This window comes from Podarcis vaucheri (genome assembly GCF_965113315.1).
Source record: "Podarcis vaucheri genome assembly, chromosome: 10".
NCBI classification, from domain to species: Eukaryota; Metazoa; Chordata; class Lepidosauria; order Squamata; family Lacertidae; genus Podarcis; species Podarcis vaucheri.
The window spans coordinates 51,529,118-51,548,017 of NC_138748.1; the positions used below are offsets into that span (position 1 = coordinate 51,529,118).

General features: G+C 42.7%; 1 protein-coding gene across 4 annotated transcripts in view; it reads right to left on the reverse strand.

Annotated features, from left to right (window-relative positions):
* TBXAS1 (thromboxane A synthase 1) overlaps positions 1–18,900 on the reverse strand; it is a 207,933-nt gene that overhangs the window by 139,245 nt on the left and 49,788 nt on the right. For all 4 annotated transcript variants that reach the window (XM_082240544.1, XM_082240547.1, XM_082240545.1 and 1 more), the window contains exon 4: positions 5,588–5,640. In XM_082240544.1, the coding sequence (XP_082096670.1) occupies positions 5,588–5,640 (53 nt within the window). The remainder of the gene's footprint in view (positions 1–5,587; positions 5,641–18,900) is intronic.

Below are 18,900 nucleotides of genomic sequence, written 5' to 3' on the forward strand. Positions count from 1 at the left end.
GTTTTAAAATTAGAGTGGTTAATTCAAGCAGCGGCAAATGTTATCTAAATTAGGTTTGATTCTTTTCTTCTTTTTTAAAAGCGTAAATTACGAGAGCCTCAGAAGTTTTTCAAAGAAAAAAAGAGGGGAAGCCTCAGACGCCCTACAAGCCTCTAGGCCAAACTTAGCTAATAAGCAACATTTCAAACTGAATATATTGCCAGCTTGCCGTGACCAGAAGGTTAAACTCAGTTTGTTTGAAGCTGTTATCCTCCTCAATCAACTGGGACAAGAACAACAGATTATTCTCAATCCAATGCTTCCAGAAAGTGCCTCTGCTCTTTGTCTTGACCTCTGGATTTTGCCATGGCGTCAGGACCATGTGAGCATATGGATCAAAGGCTGGGCTGCAGGAGTTTGCCAAGCCAGACACATGTTCAAAGGGCTGTGAACGATCGGGTATTTAAAAATGGATAGAATCCAAGGCCTATCCAAGCATACCCTCACTGATCCATTTCCAAAAGGAACCATTTGGGCATTCCCTGGGAAGCTTCCAGAAGGCAATACTTAACCCTGGAAAGGAGGAAGGCTTTCAATAGGGGCTAAGAAGGGCAACACCTTGCTACACTCATATTGACAGCTGGAGATTGTATAAGCTGTTCTGCATTTGCCAGACCACAGGATAGTTTTGCAAATGCATTTATAAAATAAAAAGCCCACTTTCGTAATGGTTTCGAGGAACATGCACAGGTAGCAGTTTTATGATTCATACTATATGTGGGACAGCGTTCGTATTAAAAGTACTAATTTCCCCTCACCAAATATTTATCATGGGAGCTTGTCCATCTGTCTAGATTTTGACAGCAGCACTACTCTAGAATGCCTGCCATCCTTGGACGAATATGCAGATATTGCTAGTGATGGTCAGACCAAGATATTTAATAGACTCAGCACCTTAAAGTAAAAGGCCGCTGGCCACATATTTCACACAAATAACTGCCCTATATACAGGACCCTATGGGGTCGAAACCCTGATATTTCTGCAAATGAGATCCATCAAGCAAAGGCTTTCAGGAGAGGTATGGTCCCATTTCCCGCTGCAGAGTGCAATTTGGAAAGCTGCACATGTAAAGGTTTGCAGTTCTTTAATGTTTCCTGAGTGGCACTTCACCAAGTAGCTGCCTCATTTGCACAACAGGAGAGAGAAATCGGATAGGAACATTGGATGCTGCTTTAAAGTAAATCGAACAGGTATGTCCAGCATTCGAAACTGCCCAGGCGGCTGTTCTCCAGGAGTCTTTTCCAGACTTATATGGAGATGCTGGAATTAAACATAGTAATTTGTTGCAAGCAAAGCACGAACTCCGTCATTAGGGATAGGGGAGACCTTTGAGTAAGCATGGTTATCAAACCTGGTGTCACTTGGAATACTATGCAAAGACACCTCCCCAAAATCATAACAAGACTGCAAAATTTAATCAACTAATCAGTTAGAATAATTGATTGAAGTTTATTAAATTAACAAAAAAGGCATCCTGAGCAATCAGGAAGTACATGTTATTTAAACATGTATTTAAGATAAAACTGAATACAAAAAAGAAAAGTATTGCCCCTTTAGTTTCACCTAGGAGACAACAGCTTTTTTAACATGGCACCTGCTGTGGCATTTACGCATGAAAACATTATTTTCCTTTCTTCAGAAATATAGTTTTATGATATGCACATTTATGCTGCAATCCTACACCCACTGACATGGGAGTAAGACCTACTGAAGTCAATGGAATATGCTTCTGAGTAGCTAGACATGCATGAGATTGCACTGCTTTGATTAAAATTTCTTCAATCACGGTACAGCTCTAATTACAAGTCTAATGCTGCAACAACAACAGAATGGGGTACATATTTCAGCAAGGCCAGGCGAAAGCAACATTCTCTAACCACTGTTTTTGCCCTTACTATATACAGTCCCCTAATTCATGTTTATAATTCTTTCATTGTTTTTTTAAATGACATTTTGAGACTCGTTCCATTGTTTCGTGCTGAACAACAACCAAACCTTAAAAGCAACTTGGTGTGTTGTGGTTTTCAATGGACTAAAGCAACAATATAAAGAAAGCGCCCTCCCAGTCTCATCCAAGTTCAGTGTTCTAGCGAATAAAGAGTGACAGTAAAGAGAGATTATTTCTTTAGGGACAATATCTGCCAACGGAAACTACTGGAAAGGAGCATGAACTTTTTACGAAGTAGCACATTTCTGTATCGCTGAGAAATATTAAATTTTCAAACTCAATTTTGTGAATAATGTAAAAAGGCAACAGAGGAGATCAAACAAGGTGCAAGACCTCTTCCTGAGACTCTGGAGAGGTGCTGCCAGTCAGAGTAGACAACAGGTAAACTAGATTGACAAATGTAAGACAGGTTCCGCTTCCTTCCTCTTTCCTTATTCCAACTTTACATATTTAAATTAAAAGAAGCTGAAGACGGAGTATGCGAAGAGTTTCTGAATCTTTTCTGTGTAAGCACAGCCAAATGTTGGAAATATTCACGGAATGAGAGCTGTGACATTAACGCGTTGAAAATAATCTATGTAGGAGCTTTGCATATTGTTGTTTTAGAGAAGGCTGAGTCACAGACCTAAAGTGACAAGAGGTGCTCCTGTCCCAGAGGACTTTGCTGCAGATGGGTGGCCTTTTGTGACATTTACGAATTGGGTGACCCATCTAAATATGATTTTATTTGGAGGAACTTTGGGATTTATATTGTTTGCTCCTTGACCAGTGCTTTTCTTCCATCATACTCTCGTCTCTATTGTCACCTTTCCCCACCCCCTTATCTAATATTTTGACTGATCTTATTAACGTATTGTTTCTCTATGCTTGCCAGAGGTACATGGAATGCTTAACACCTGCTTTGCACCTGTGTTATTATTTAATTTATACTGTTATCAATATAAAATAAAAAAATACGAAAACCTTGAGTTACGAGTGTGCCTTGCAATAGAATGTTGCAGTTGTAAAACATGCTCTTGCTCACTATTCCAGTCAGCCAGACATATCACCCATTATTATTATTATTATTATTATTATTATTATTATTATTATTATTATTACTGAAACTTTTCAACATACTCCACTGCGTTCTCCCCCGTTATTCATTCCCCCTGCAACAGTCAGTCAGCATTGTGTGGCTCCTGAGCATGTTCAGTCCTCACTGGGTTGTTTTGAAGGCTCCCTCTGAAGACTGACTGCCCTTCTTCAAACTTGGGGATTCCTCAAATCCCACTAGCATTTCTATCTTGCCCATTTTGGCTACCATACTTCAAAAACAGAGGGAATGGTCCGCTGCAGTGTTTAAAAGCCACCTGAGAGCTAACAATCCAAGTTCTAACAGAAAAAGAAAGAAGATTGAGAACAGAGAAGGTGCATGATATTTAGGATTTCAGCAACAGGAACTTTTCTTTAAAAATTCTGCAAAAATCATGTGAACATGTGTAAAACACTGAAGTGAATGGCAAGTTCCTAAATTTTGAACAAATGTAATAGTTAATAGTTTTTATTACATTTCTATGAAATCCTTATCATATCATATCGTTATAATAGTCTGCGATAACAGAAAGACAGCCTATTAAACTGAATAAGAATTTCCTTCCCAACATTTCAGTGCTAATTAAAATATTGCAGTACCAAGAAAACAGCACTTAAAATAATTAACATGTCTCTCTTCTTCATCAGAAAGGGCTTAAAATGATTACACATATACCTCTTGGGAATGTTTGGTATTTAACATCACAGAAATACGACATTTGAATTTTTTATTTTGTAAAAAATCTGTCTTAAAAAGTTGCACCTAGCACTGGCATGCACAAGCTCATCGAGCACCCTCAAAATTGAAAAGTTATTCGGAATTGAAATATTATCTTCAAAATTAAAATATGCTGGGATTTTCCAAAATCCACATGCAAATTCAATGGCCACGAGAATCGGAGCAAAAAACACAAATTTCAATCCTTGATCACTGACTTGCCCTGCAGTCCACTTTTCCCATCCTCACCTTGTGGCTGCTCTTTTTTTAAAAAAATATTATCATTATTACTGAAACTTTTCAACATACAATAAAAAACTAATCTAAATAAAAATAATATAGAAAACAAAACAGAGAAAGAAGAGGGAAGAAAGAAAAATGCAAAGCCCTCTATCAGTGGTAGATCTCACACAAAAGGGGATAGACCCTCCCAGCTCTCACCCAGGGGAATCTTCCCTTCACTGCTTCTCACACAGGGTTCTTCAGCCAGCCAGCCAGCCCCTTCCTATGCATACCCTCCCTAACCCAGAATGACTGCTCCCACATCAAATGGGGGCGCCTTTTGCGTGGTCACGCACAGCCCCCTGGATCCCAGTGCGACTCCTGGTAGTTCGGGCTGGTTTCATCCTCCCTAGGCTGGATACCTGGAGGTCTCTGCCTACCTCAGCCAATCACCCAATCCCGCCTGGGGAGGCATTGCCAGGGGATTGGCCAGGTAAGGGAAAGGACCATCCTGCCCACACAACAGAAGGTGAATCTTGCCCACGCTCCGCCTTGTGGCGGTGATACCAGGGTTCCCCATTAAAGGGGTCTTGAGGGGAGGCATTGGCCATACGCCGAGAGGTTGTCATTGCTCTCCCCTCCAATGGTGGCGAAACGGGGGGCGGGCTCTCTGCTTGAACATATGTTCTGCAGAGCCAGTCCAATCCCCACACATTCTGGATAACCCTGAAGTCTCCCAGATCCCCGGCTGGGGACTAGGAAGGATAAACACCCAATGCCTGAGCCAAGGTCTCCCTGCATCTGAAACTTAATAAAGTTGTGGCCAATTTTAATCCCATAGCATGTTGTCTTGAGTCATTATTCTGCTCGGGGGTCGCCTGGGGTTGGGGGTACTCCGCCTGTCCACGCAATAGAGGACATCAGAAAACCAAAAAAAATGTAGGCATGAGTAAACTGGTCATTATGAGCCCACTCGAGAGCACCCAACTTTGCTTCCCAACCATATTGGGGCTGACAATAATATGATCTCCCCCCCCCCCCCGGCTGGTTTTCAATTTGCGCCTATTATTCCTGCATTTGCTTTTTCCTCAGTCAGTTTTATCAAAAATGTCACACAACCCACATCACCTTTGAAATGTGAGTATGAAACACAGGTACTAAGAGCTAGTAAAAAACATCATTTTTAAAATGATAACAACTAGGTGGACAAACAGAAAGACATTCCTACAGTGCTTTTTTTTTTTTTTTAAGTAAAAGAAGAATGAATGCCCAGAAAGTCAAGTCTAGAGATGGAGTTGTTGTAGTGGTCCAAGTGTTAAACCAGGGCTGGGAAGATCCACTTACTTTGGGGCAACATTTGGCAATAATCCCTGGTTCCTATGTTATTCTATCTTGCTGAAAAGCTTAGAACATGCCAGAATTGACAGCTAAACCAACTCAAAGGTTGCAATCCTAGCCCTACTTATCTGGAAGCAAACCCCATGGAATTCAATAGGACTTAACTTCTGAATAGACTTGGGTAGGAATGTGCTAGGAAATGGCAAAACAACAACAGCAAATGCAAATGAAATCAAGAGCTCCTTACCCACAAGCAGGTCCGTATTCATTTATCAGTTTCCTGTGTTCTTCCCAAAAGCCCTGTGTGGACATAAAGAAACATTGTAGTTATAACTAGTTCTTTGCACCACTCTTTCAGAACTTCCTGCTACTTCACCAACCTTCATCCAGAAATCGAATCTGAGAACGCAAGAAGAGTCAATAGCCCCTCTAGCCAAGCATCCTATTCTCTCAGGGGCCACCCAGATGGCTGTGGAAAACTTCAAGCAGGACACAAGCACTGAATCCCTCCTCTGGGATTCAGAAGAATTACTGCCTCCAACTATGGTGGTAAAACATAGCCATCATGGTTCGCAGCCATAGATAGCTTTATCCTCTGTCTAACCTTCTTTCAAAGCCACCCAAATCCTGAATATTCCCACTTCACTGGACGCCCATTATGAGAAAGAGAGAAAAACATTTCTCAATCTGCTTTCTCCATGCCAGTTTCATAAAGTTTGCTCCGGGCAGAAAGATGGGAATCTTCCTACAGCCACATATCTCTCTCATATATACTTCCTTGTGTGGCCTCTGCAGGCAACTCTCACCTTAAGACACCACACCACCCAAAAACAGCTGCTCTGCATGATCCGCTAACAATTGTACCCCAGAGACACTACAAAGCATACCGTGGGGTGCACCTCACAGACAGCCCACTCCTTCATTTGTGCTCCCAATAATACATATGTCCCAAGCAGTTTTTAAGGCTTGTTTGTGTTAGAATTCCTGCTCCGTGATTGCAGTCATGGGATTGTTGTCTTTCACATGACGGTCCTAGATAGCCCGTTTCTCATCCATGACGCCTCCAGAGCTCTGCACGATCACCTGGGATACAGTATCAGCTTTCCCCCGAGGTGTGATTTCTGGCAGTCTGCTGAGCCATTGCCTCCCACTACATGTGGGCATCAGAGACAGCAAAGTCCAGCCCTCCGAACTTCTCTGGCATCCTAGATAGCCCGCCGCCATCTTGGAATGTCCCAGTGTGTCGCAGATGAAATTTCTGCTGAACACACACTCTGTCTAACATCAGACACTGCAGGTCCTACTCGAGTGTAGGACAAGCTCCTGACAGTTTGTCCATTGATGATACCGTAATCTGCAGGCATCCAGCTTCTTCAATCCAGAGCAGACTGGGACATACCCTCTCAGTGTACTCTAGCAAGCAAGAATGGAAGCAGTCAGTAGCTGCTCCGTAAGGAGGGCTGTGTTGAACCATAGCCTTGTCCTGTTATGCTCTTGCATTGTTAGGAAACCCAGCTTCAAAGATATCAGATGTCAGGATGTCATAAATGGATAAGCGTATGCCGAAATGGTTATGGGCTATCTATCCATTTTGAAGGGGCGGAGAATGCATAGATAAAGGTTAAATTAAGAAGGGTTAAACACTTCGCTTGGAGGCGAAGCTATTTTTTCTTTTTATACTATATTCTTACAGTGAGTGAATTTTATAGAGTATTACTTTAACTTGGCTGGTTTTTAAGATCTGGCTTCTTTTACAGTGCAGAGATATGATCTGTTTCAGAATCATATATATTGGTGTTTGAATTACAGTCTTTTGTGCCAGTTTCTTGGATGTGCTTGTCATGACTTAAGTTGCAATGTCAGAATAACCTCTCTTCGGATCCTGTGTTCTTTTAAACTCTCCGTTAAGTCCTGAGCCGCCTTTTCTGGAGTCAGCCCTAACGAGAGGGCCAAAACCTTGAAAGGCTTAATCTAAATAATTCAGTGAAACCACCCACAACACATTTTTCTTCTGGGGGGGGCAGGGGAACAAGCAATAGGATCCCCTCTGATGGTTTTAACAACTGAGAGGGTCTGTAAGGAAGGAATCTTTTAGATATTTGGAGCCTGGGCTGTTTAAGCCTTTATCTACTAATGTGAGCACCTTGAATTGGGCCTGGAAATGAACTGGCAACCAATTCAGCTGTTTTAAAACAGGGGGCATATGGTCTCTAAAGGGAATGCAGGCAGAAATCTGGCTAATGCATTTTGGGCCAGTTTCTGAGTTTCAGCCCTACGTACGGTAATCAAAGTTATGTCGGGGAATGTTAAAGCATTTTGACGTCAGGCCAAAGAGGCAAGCCACTTTTCTGCATAAATTTTAAGAATTTGTAGCGCAGTCGTAACCATATCTACTCAGAGATGAAATCAGTGGGACTTACGCCCAAGTAAATGGGGTTAGGGTTGTAGCCTAAACTGGAAAGTCACTTGACCCTTCAACAAAGGAAGTGTTGGAACTGTCAAAGAGTAGAATGATGATGAATAGAGCCAAAGGGAAAGAAGCAGGCTGAAGAGCGGGAAACAATCAAGGAAGAAACCTTTCAAGTATTCCCCCCCCCCAATAACTTTCATGAGGAAAGAAACTGCAATGGCTAAAAGAGCAAGCAGAGTCCTTTATTATAACAAAGCTTGTATTTTATTCATTTACTACCTTGCCCCACCCCCCAAACCACATCCTGAAAACAATGAAGTTTCTTGTGGTGTTTGTGATTTCCAATAAAACACAAGATATTCAGATCAAATTATCAAGGCTGGAATTTGAATCTCTGGAGACACTGAAACAGCAGCTAATAAAGCTAGCAGCAGCGCTTCATGAGGCAAAATAATGCACTAGGAAGGTTCACTGAGTGAGGGATTTCAAAGCATTTCTTCTACTTTCTTTTTTAATCAAATGAATGCTTTACTTGCGGTGTGGTGCATTATTCATTGTAAGCCTTTTGGGCTTCTTCGAGAAAAGCAGGATAAAAAAAGTCTAAATATTTTCTAATAATACACTGAAATGGACAATTAGTTGCAAACAACAAGAATAGTCATATCTTTTCTTCTTAATTAATGGAGAATAGTTGGGGCCAGGGCTGGATTTAGGTTTGATGAGGCCCTAAGCTACTGAAGGTAATGGGGCCATTTATATGTCCAGCTGTTCTTTGTCAACAATAAATTGTCACTTTTTGTGTGTCGAATATATGCTATATGGTAATTTATGGATCCATACACAACACAAAACACTGTTGCTGTATGTAGGTTTTATTTTATTTGTTTTTTATCTTATATTTTGAAAATGTACATCCAGGTGGTTTGTTTTTGGGGGGGGGCAAGAAAGTAGGGCCCTAAACCATAGCTTGTTTAGCTTATACGTAAATCCGGCACTGGTTGGGGCTGGGATTTCAGCACAGCACTAATATTAAGTGTAATATAGTAAGTTGCAATAATATACTAAAAAGAAGGCTTGGGCCACTAGCTGCCTAATGCAATAAAGTTTCTCCATTTCATGGGGAAATGTATCTATACCTAAATGTTTCTATACTTAAAAAGGAATGCCACCCTTAAAGATGCAACTTCAGAACTAGGGGAATAATACCCAAGGGACAGGAGTTTTCACAATGTCAGAATTGGCTGACCTGAAACTTACACTGGTCAAAATGTACAATTGGGTTACAAGCGCTTCTCTTCTGTTTTACATTCTCCTACAAGGTGGATCACACGTTCACATAAATAATGTGTGAGAGGAGCTCAAAAGATATCTAAGCACCACCTTTGAGAAGTGCAAAGGCTTTGCATATTCAGCCATTTTTCATCTGCCTCTGCGCTGACATCTTTAAGACACACGTACAGGGAAACCAGCTTAGCGATCATGGCCATAAAATTTTTAGCAATAAAAGCGGTTGCTTGTTATCAGCATTATGGGCGAAGTACACATCAAGCCTTCTTCCCTGCCTGGCAGTCGCAGTGGAAGTGACTCAGCAGAACAAGGCTCCCGGGGTGCGACACAGAACAGTTGGATCTAGCAAATGGAAGAGTCTAAATAAGGGACAGCAAAGGAATGGAAGGCTACATACAGTGGTAAAAAGGTAAAGGTACCCCTGCCCGTACGGGCCAGTCTTGCCAGACTCTAGGGTTGTGCGCTCATCTCACTCTAGAGGCCGGGAGCCAGCGCTGTCCGCAGACACTTCCGGGTCACGTGGCCAGCGTGACGAAGCTGCTCTGGCGAGCCAGAGCCACACACGGAAACGCCGTTTACCTTCCTGCTGGTAAGCGGTCCCTATTTATCTACTTGCACCCGGAGGTGCTTTCAAACTGCTAGGTTGGCAGGCGCTGGGACCGAACGACGGGAGCGCACCCCACCGCGGGGAATCGAACTGCCGACCATGCGGAGTCAGAGAAAAGAAGTTTACGAAAAAAGGAGATGAACTTATACATGTTTGTTTTGTCTTTTTACTTGTGTGTATTGTCTATAAAAAAGTTGTAAAATCAATAAAAAAATTATTAAAAAAAACAACGAACTGCTGACCATGCGATCGGCAAGTCCTAGGCGCTGAGGTTTTACCCACAGTGCCACCCGCGTCCCCACATACAGTGGTACCTCAGGTTAAGTACTTAATTCATTCCGGAGGTCCGTACTTAACCTGAAACTGTTCTTAACCTGAAGCACCACTTTAGCTAATGGGGCCTCCTGCTGCCGCCGCGCCGCTGGAGCACGATTTCTGTTCTCATCCTGAAGCAAAGTTCTTAACCTGAGGCAATATTTCTGGGTTAGCGGAGTCTGTAACCTGAAGCGTATGTAACCTGAAGCGTATGTAACCCGAGGTACCACTGTATTAAAATGCTTAAAATGCAGTGTAGCATTTGGGAATCAGAAAGCGGGGTGGGCGCATGACCTGATGCACATCAACTCATTTGGTTCCCTAGGACTGCAGCCCAGCCCCTGAACTCCTATTCAAGGAAGCTGTTGTCTCTGCACGTGTAATGGCTGTTAGAATTTTATTATATTAAATCTATTCAGATGCTGACTTACGGTGGCTATGTAGATAAAGCACGTCTCAGAAACCAGCTCAGGGTGTGGGGGACGTAATGGCATGCCCTAGAGTAGGGCACCGAATCATAGAGTTGGAAGCAACCAAGAGGGTCATCTTGTCCAACCTTCTGCAACGCAGGAATCTTTTGGCCAATGTGGGCCTCAAACTCACGATGTTAATATTAATAGTCTCATGCTCTACCAACCAAGCTATCCCTCCTGTCTCATGGTTGGCTGGAACACGGGACAGGAAGACTCCACTATGCAACGTGTTGTTGAGCGGACTGGTTGTAGACCTGTCATCTCTAAATATGTCGCATCTCAACAATATGTACCAGACACAGTAAATAGGACATGCTGTCTTCACACTGTACACATGTGCACACATGCAGTCAATTCAGTAAACCTATCACAAAGCTGAAATTGCTCTAGAAGCCAGCAGAATTTTTATCCAAGCCTTAAAAAAAACCACACCAAGTGATGTACACAACTTGTTTCCTTTGATCATCATCTCTAATAGTTTTCCTCCGTGGATAATATTCTTTAATTTATGTGTGCGCCATTTCAGATTTTAACACACACACACACACACACACACACACACACACACACACAGGCCTTCTGAATTTAATGAAAGCAGCCTTCCTACCCTTTAGAGTTATTGAGAGGTTAGTGTTATGTAATTAAGTTAATCCTCATTTGTAAAGGCTAATTAACTAAATGCTAATTGAATCTGCATATGACAATTAGCACAATGTGTCCTCATTAGACAATTTTAAAAAATTACCCTGACTAAAATTCAGCAAACTGTAAATTATTTTGTACCTTTTAAAGACTTTTTGGGAGAAAAGGAAAGGGGGAATATTTCGATGCAATGTTGTGTTTATACACTTGATTAGCCATTTGTCTCATCTCATGAACCAACACTACAAATAAATGGCTTTTGCCTATATTAATTCCTCCAAGGCTACAAAACATATACCCACTTACCAGGGAGTAAGCTCCATTAAATTCAATGGGACTTACCTTTGAGCAGGCGCATATAGAATTGCATTGTAAATGTATGCAAGTTTTAGGCTAACACTAAACAACAATCACCACCAAAACCAGTCAGAATTTCTTCAAATTGTACAGGTGGTGATCCCAGGACAGATGCAGTAACATCCAAATAATTTTTTAGCATCTTGGTCACGTTTCAAATTTCAGTCATTCCTCAATAATCAACAGTCTAGGACAGAGATGGGGAACCTGTGACCCTTCAAATGACTCCAGCAACTCCCGTCAGCTGCAGCCAGCATGTCCAATGGACATGGATGATGGAAGTTGTAGTCCAACAACATCTGGGCTACACTGCCTGGTCTAGGACCAGCATTCACAAATCTAGAATCCTCCAGATGTTTTAGAGTCCAGTACCTATCAGCCCTGGCCAGCAAGTTTTGTAATCTAAAACACCTGCAAGACATCAAGCTGGGGAAGGCTTACCTAGATACTTCATCATCCTCAGCTGAACAAACCATGCTGTATATTCTCACAGCTTTTACACAACACCACACCTTCACCCACTGACCACCAGTGCTCTTGCATCTGGTTGGCCACTGTGGGAGCCGGATGCTGGGCCTTCAGCTTCTTCTTACATTCTTAAAATACCACCATTAGAACAAACTTTCACATCAATTCCGTCAATTATCTTTTGTGAGTCGCCTTGGAGGGGCTTTGGCCCTGAAACCTGGCATACAAGCGCTATAAATCTACAAGTGAGGAACCTTTCTCAGCCCGAGGGCCACATTCCCCCATGAGAGAACCTTCCGGGGGGCGCATGCCAGTGGTGGGTGGGGCGACTGTTATACAATAGACTGTTGTCCAGTCACACAAATGTGAGAGGTTTCTGTGCATAATTTTTTTTCCCAGCTGGGCAAAGCAAGAGGTATTATTAACAGCTCAGTGACAATTTACAAGCAGGCAAAGTAAATGGACGAGGGTATGGAACATGGTCAGTGAAGAGTGTGGCCTGGGAAGAGGGTCTGCCTGAGAGGCCTGGAGGACTGCATTTGATCCCTGGGCCTCAGGTTCCTCTCCCTGCTATACATAAAAACAGAATTACAACAAATTTCTGAAGGACAGGTAGTAGCCACCAGAATACCAATTGTTGAGAATTGATGAGGAAGGCTGCAGCAAACCACAGAGGAGGGCTGTTGCTTCTGGGAAGCACCCAGATAAGTAGAATGATGTCTGCCTTGCCAATATTAAAAACAGGGTCCTGAACAAGATGGGTCCTTAGTCTGACAAACTGGAACGTGTCCAGAGGAGGGCAACCAAAATGGTCAAAGGCCTGGAAACGATGCCTTATGAGGAACGGCTAAGGGAGCTGGGCATGTTTAGCCTGGAGAAGAGGAGGTTAAGGGGTGATATGATAGCCATGTTCAAATATATAAAAGGATGTCACATAGAGGAGGGAGAAAGGTTGTTTTCTGCTGCTCCAGAGAAGCGGACACGGAGCAATGGAGCCAAACTACAAGAAAGAAGATTCCACCTAAACATTAGGAAGAACTTCCTGACAGTAAGAGCTGTTCGACAGTGGAATTTGCTGCCAAGGAGTGTGGTGGAGTCTCCTACTTTGGAGGTCTTTAAGCAGAGGCTTGACAACCATATGTCAGGAGTGCTCTGATGGTGTTTCCTGCTTGGCAGGGGGTTGGACTCCATGGCCCTTCTGGTCTCTTCCAACTCTATGATTCTATGATCCAGCAGTGCTCTTTTGATGATCCTTTGCACATGTTTATAAACCAGGACTAAATGCTCTGCAAACAAATTAGGGGATCTGAGTATCTAGGTTTCGTTAATTCCCTTGGCGAGCGTCCCCTTGTAAGAAGTGGAACGGAATGCTTATAACTTCGGGAAAGGAATAGGAATGGAAAGAGAAAGAAGGGAACACAATTACTAAATGAAGAAATAACAAATTCTCCAGCAACATCATATGGCACAGATTGGTTCCACACTGTTGAGAGAGATTCCTGAAGAAATGAATGCAGTCCGCTATCCTAACAATGGAGGATTCATAGGTAGCGAATGAAAATCAGCCAGAGCAGTTCAGCAGCAGTTTGAGAAGGAGCTGCTAGGAGCAGGTTGATATATGAGGAGCCTGGCAGAAGTGCTGTCTCAACAGTTCGGAGGGTGAATGCAAATTACGTTGCTGAAAAGAGGCTCTTCACATTTTTTATCTTCCCTCCTGTGGAACTCCCAAGGGCTGGAAGATCTTAGGGTTGGTTGCTTGTTATTTCTTCCAAAAATCAAGCAGAGTAGCCTAGTAGATCACATCAAAATTGAGTAGCCTTTTAAATACCCAGTATTTAAATACAGGTATCCACCTGTATCCATCTCCTGCCACTAACAGTTGCTTTATATCTCTGACTGTTGCACCTCACTACTCTCCAGGAGTACTGTACGCATCCGTATCACTGAACATTTCTGCAGCCCTATTGCCAAAATCCAGGAATATTTTCATAATGTTATATACCCTGCCCTGAAGAGACCCTGAAGACCTGTGATTAGATGTCTATCCTACAGAATTTGGAAGGGAGCTGGGAGGCCATGTCCTTCCCAATGAAGGATTTGCAATGCAGAATGCAACAGCAGCCACCCCTGAGAGGTGGCCTTTGCAGCCTCTGCTTAAATGACTCCAGAGAAGGAAAGCCATCTAGTGATACGTGAATCCACCAGATTTCCACTTTAAAAAAACAAACAAACAAACTTTACAAAAAATCATCAGCATTTTAATGCAAAATTCTCCCAATATATGTACTTTTGCAAGCCATTTTGCAAGTCATTTTTCCTAATATAAGAACTTTTTGTAGGTTGTTTTCATTAATATACTGCTATACACATCCCTGAAGAACTGCATTGCAAAATTCGGAGAACAGTCATTTTCGAGGGGAAGGTTTAATTTTATGCATATTGTTTTGGGAATAGCAAATTACATAACTTTGCCTTTAAATGCAAACTGAAACAAATCTCTCTCCCATCCCTACTATCTCCCAAGGCCATCTGCTTCACTCTAAAACAGTTCTTCTTAAGAGGTTTCTTCTCAAGCTTAGTCAAGATCCACTTCCCTACAATATCCACCCATTTATTGGAGTCTTGCCCCCTTCACATTTCTTTTAAAAGCAGCTGGGCATGGAGAGAAATTGGCTTGGGTTTAACTCAATCCTCTTTGCCATGCTCCCACAGCAAACCAGCCCCCCTCCAGCTGCTATTTGTCCCATTAGTTACAAACCTGTATTCCCCACAGGTTAAAAAGGCAGGGAGATGAGGGAGACTCTACGTTGTAGAAACATTGCAAGGAAGAGGTCAGATTCACTTCACCAACACCATGGTTCTCACGCCCACAACTGCTTCTAACTGAAATGTGATGGGAGATCTTGTCCAGTTAATTAGCCATGGATACAACAGTGTATTAATTTCATAAATAAACATCATAAACCCATGTCTACTCAGAACTAAGTCCCACTGATTGCAACGAGCCTTTCCCCAATTAAGCGGCACAGGATTGTAGTCAAGGAAAAGAGCATGAAATATTTTCAGTGCCTCCCCTGGAATTATGGAATTTCCTCTTTTTCAGAGATCTATCAGTAACTCAATAGATATCTGCCGCCTTCTGCTTTGTTGCTGCACCGGGGGAGAGTGGGGAACCGCTAGCTTTAAGCTTTGGTTTGAGAACACTGGTCAAAAATATTACTCACAGAAACAAATCCTGAGGGCTTCCCTTTGATGGGAATTCAACCATCAATGTGTGTGATATTTTACGAGGCAAAACGTAGTTAAATAGAGAGTTATTAATGCATCCTCTTACTGCAAGATCACACATGCGGTCTGATTACATCTGGCAAGAGAAGCTGTTGCCTACAGTAGTTAATTTCATAAAAAGAACAGCCATGGAATAAAATGATGCACAAAGAACAGAAGGCACCGCCTAATGTCAGGCTAATTGTTCGGCCCACTCTTGTCCATAGCTTAGTCTGGGGCGTTACGTCATTTTATTTATTTAAGAAAATAAATAAAATGCCACTTCTTTGCAAGAAAACCTCAAGGCAAAAATACAAAACGAAACATTAGAATTATCGATTTAAAGACATGTAGGTTTTTAAAAATATTCCGAAGACTATTAAAATCAACAGCAGCTAAAAAGAAATAACACACCAAGTGTCTGGATAGGCTTGCGTAAACCAAAATGTTTTAAGCTGGGTACAGTGAAGGTATCTGCCTGATGTCAATAGGCAGGGAGAGTCAAAGTGTAGGTTCTGCCACATGGAAAGGTCCAGTTTCCTACAATGAAAACAGGTCCCAGGATGGAAGCCTGAACAACCCTTTCTCCGATGCCTCCATACATGAAGAGGAATCATTCATACAGAGTGCTGCTCTTGTGGCCCCACCTTCTATGCATGTAGTCTTCTTCCTTATAGACATCCATAATTAACACATAGGTATCAGGGGCAAAACCAGCCACATTCCAGGTGCTGTTCCCCTTCCTGTGATTCACACACAAAAGGAGCTAGAGTGAGATTAGTTCATCTACTGACAATGGATTCCTGTCTGACTACACACCATCTCTCTTACGTCCAAAGTTAAGGAAGTGCATACAAGCTCAAACAATTACAGTATGTAAAAGAATTCCTCCCCCCCCCCCCCAGTTCGGGGCATTTTAAATTATTTGCTTCAATTAAAAGTTGATTTCACAGCAAATATTTTAATGTGCCGGATCACGGTGAAATGAAGAGAGACAGAATGAGAGCCAGTGTGGTGTAGTGGTTAAGAGCGGTAGTCACGTAATCTGGGAAACCGGGTTCGCGTCTCCGCTCCTCCACATGCAGCTGCTGGGTGACCTTGGGCCAGTCACACTTCTGTGAAGTCTCTCAGCCCCACTCACCTCACAGGGTGTTTGTTGTGGGGGAGGAAGGGAAAGGAGATTGTTAGCCGCTTTGAGACTCCTGAAGGGGAGTGAAAGGCGGGATATCAAATCCAAACTCTTCTTCTTCTTCTTCTTGTAATCTAATGCCTCAAGATTTTGCCATACATCAACTAAAAACCTCTTAATGCCTTTGATTAATCTTGCTCTATATTGGATACTGTTAGAGATATGGGTTACCCCCCCCCCACAGCATCAATTTGGCAACTATGCACTGATACGATCATTTCCAGGGTAACAATCAATACTGGAATAATGTTTGCATAAATAGCTATGCTTTGTGGGAAACCTTTTGGAATAATTTCAACACTGTGGTCTTTCCACAACATGTAATGCAATAATGTTGCTTCCTTGACTTTAATTATCAAAAAAACACTGTGTGCACATGTCTTTATGGATAATTGCACTCTCAATAAAACAATTTAGCAGGCTATTTTAGGATAACTTTAAAGGGCCAATGGTCTTTTGGCAATTTAGCAGGTTATTTCGGGATCATGTCAAATACTTTGCTTTATTTTTCATCTCTTTTCATAGAATTGTAGAATTGGGAGGAATCCCAATGGTCATCTAGTCCAGCCCCCTGCAATGCAGAAATCTCAACTAGGTCATATATGACAGGTGGTCATCCAACCTCTGCTTAAAATACTCCAAGGAAGGAGAGTCTGCCACCTTCTCATGGGTCTCTATTCCGCTGCCAAACAGCTCTTACTGTCAGAAAGTTCTTCCCAACAATGTTTAGTCAGAATCTCCTTTCTTGTAATTTGAAATCTTTAAAACTTAAATAGTATTCCTGTTTTTTAAAAAAGGAAACAAAAAATTAACATACCTAGACTCTTTCATCATGCAACAACACCTCAAATTGATCAATTTCCTGGCACACTAGCTCTATCTATGTTACTAGCAATTTACAGCTAGCATTTGTCGACAGGATGTGTTTACTTTTTATATGGGGAGCCACCAGGGTTAACAATCCACCCAAAGGCCTACCTTTCTTGTGGCTTTCGGTTGCCGGAACTGAAAGACATTAAAACCTGCAAGTTCGATGTGACGTAATGACCTCAAATTCAGTTGTAAAGGTAAAGGGACCCCTGACCATTAGATCCAGTTGTGACCGACTCTGGGGTTGCGGCGCTCATCTCGCTTTATTGGCCAAGGGAGCTGGCGTACAGCTTCTGGGTCATGTGGCCAGCAGGACTAAGCCGCTTCTGGTGAACCAAAGCAGCGCACGGAAACGCCGTTTACCTTCCCGCTGGAGCAGTACCTATTTATCTACTTGCACTTTGACGTGCTTTCGAACTGCTAGGTTGGCAGGAGCAGGGACCAAGCAACGGGAGCTCACCCTGTCGCGGGGATTCGAACCGCCGACCTTCTGATCAGCAAGCCCTAGGCTCTGTGGTTTAACCCACAGCGCCACCCACATTGTACAGGTGATTTAAACCAGGAGGAGAAGTTGGGAGAGGAGGACTGTCCCCAAAATAACAAATAGTCCAGACATGACATCAAATGCTACCTTGTGTATATCACAGGAAAAGAATCAAAGGTGCAATGTGGTGGCCAGAGCCAGTCCTACCATTTGGCAGGGTCAGATAGCTCCCTCAGGCAGAAGATGCTGAGGGGCGGCAGTGAGGACCGGCTGTGTGTTGCATGTGTCCTGCCCTGCCCTGCCCTTAAGTTTGCCTGCTGTCCTCACCACCAGTGTGGAAAGTTAAGATTGAACTGCCTATCCGATCAGCTTCTGGGCAAGGCCATCTTGTTCTTTGACTCAAGACATCCACTACATTACCAAGCACAAAGGATGCTTTTACTTCCACTTTCCAGAGACTTGAGGCGGGTGGTGGTAGGAGGGAAACAGAGCCCGAAAGAATGGGAAGTCTAGCAGCTGCCATTAACAATTTTAACAATGCAAAAATGGAGACGAGCCAGGGTCTGTAATTTTGCCAGAAAATAGGGACTGTCTTTCTTCGAAAAAATAGGAACACGCCTGCTTTGGTGAGGGGAAGGGGCGACTCCAAGGAGCTGGCATTTCAAACACTGAAATGGATTTATCATTATCTTTCAGACAGCTACATGTGGCAGCTTCACCATGAAGGATTTCATGGAGCTGTCATCGCTGCTGTTGCTGCACCTCCCACATCCATTTTGATTACAGACTTGCGAGAGTCAGCTTTTTCAACCTGCTGTCCAAAGCAATGGTTAGTTGCCTCCTCTAATGAGCCTAATTTCATACTGTTCTCATTAATGGGAGAGATCAGCTGCTCTTCTTATCAATACTCATGTCAAGTGAAGGTTCCAGCCTTCTCTCTGACAGAGCTCTATTGGGAGGGTCAATTCACTGCTATCCTGCCAAAAGGCTGTGTGTTTAGCATTTGGCCCAGAGATGGTTCAGAGAAGAGGAGGCTTGCTATATTTTCTTGTGGAACAGTGGTGATACACAACAGCTGGCCTGCGCATGATGAGTTCAAGAGGAGCTTATACCTTTCCTAGCAAAACATTCAGGAACTCATGGTTTGAGAATGCCAGTTGTGAGAATGTAATTAAAACCAAGCAAATAAAT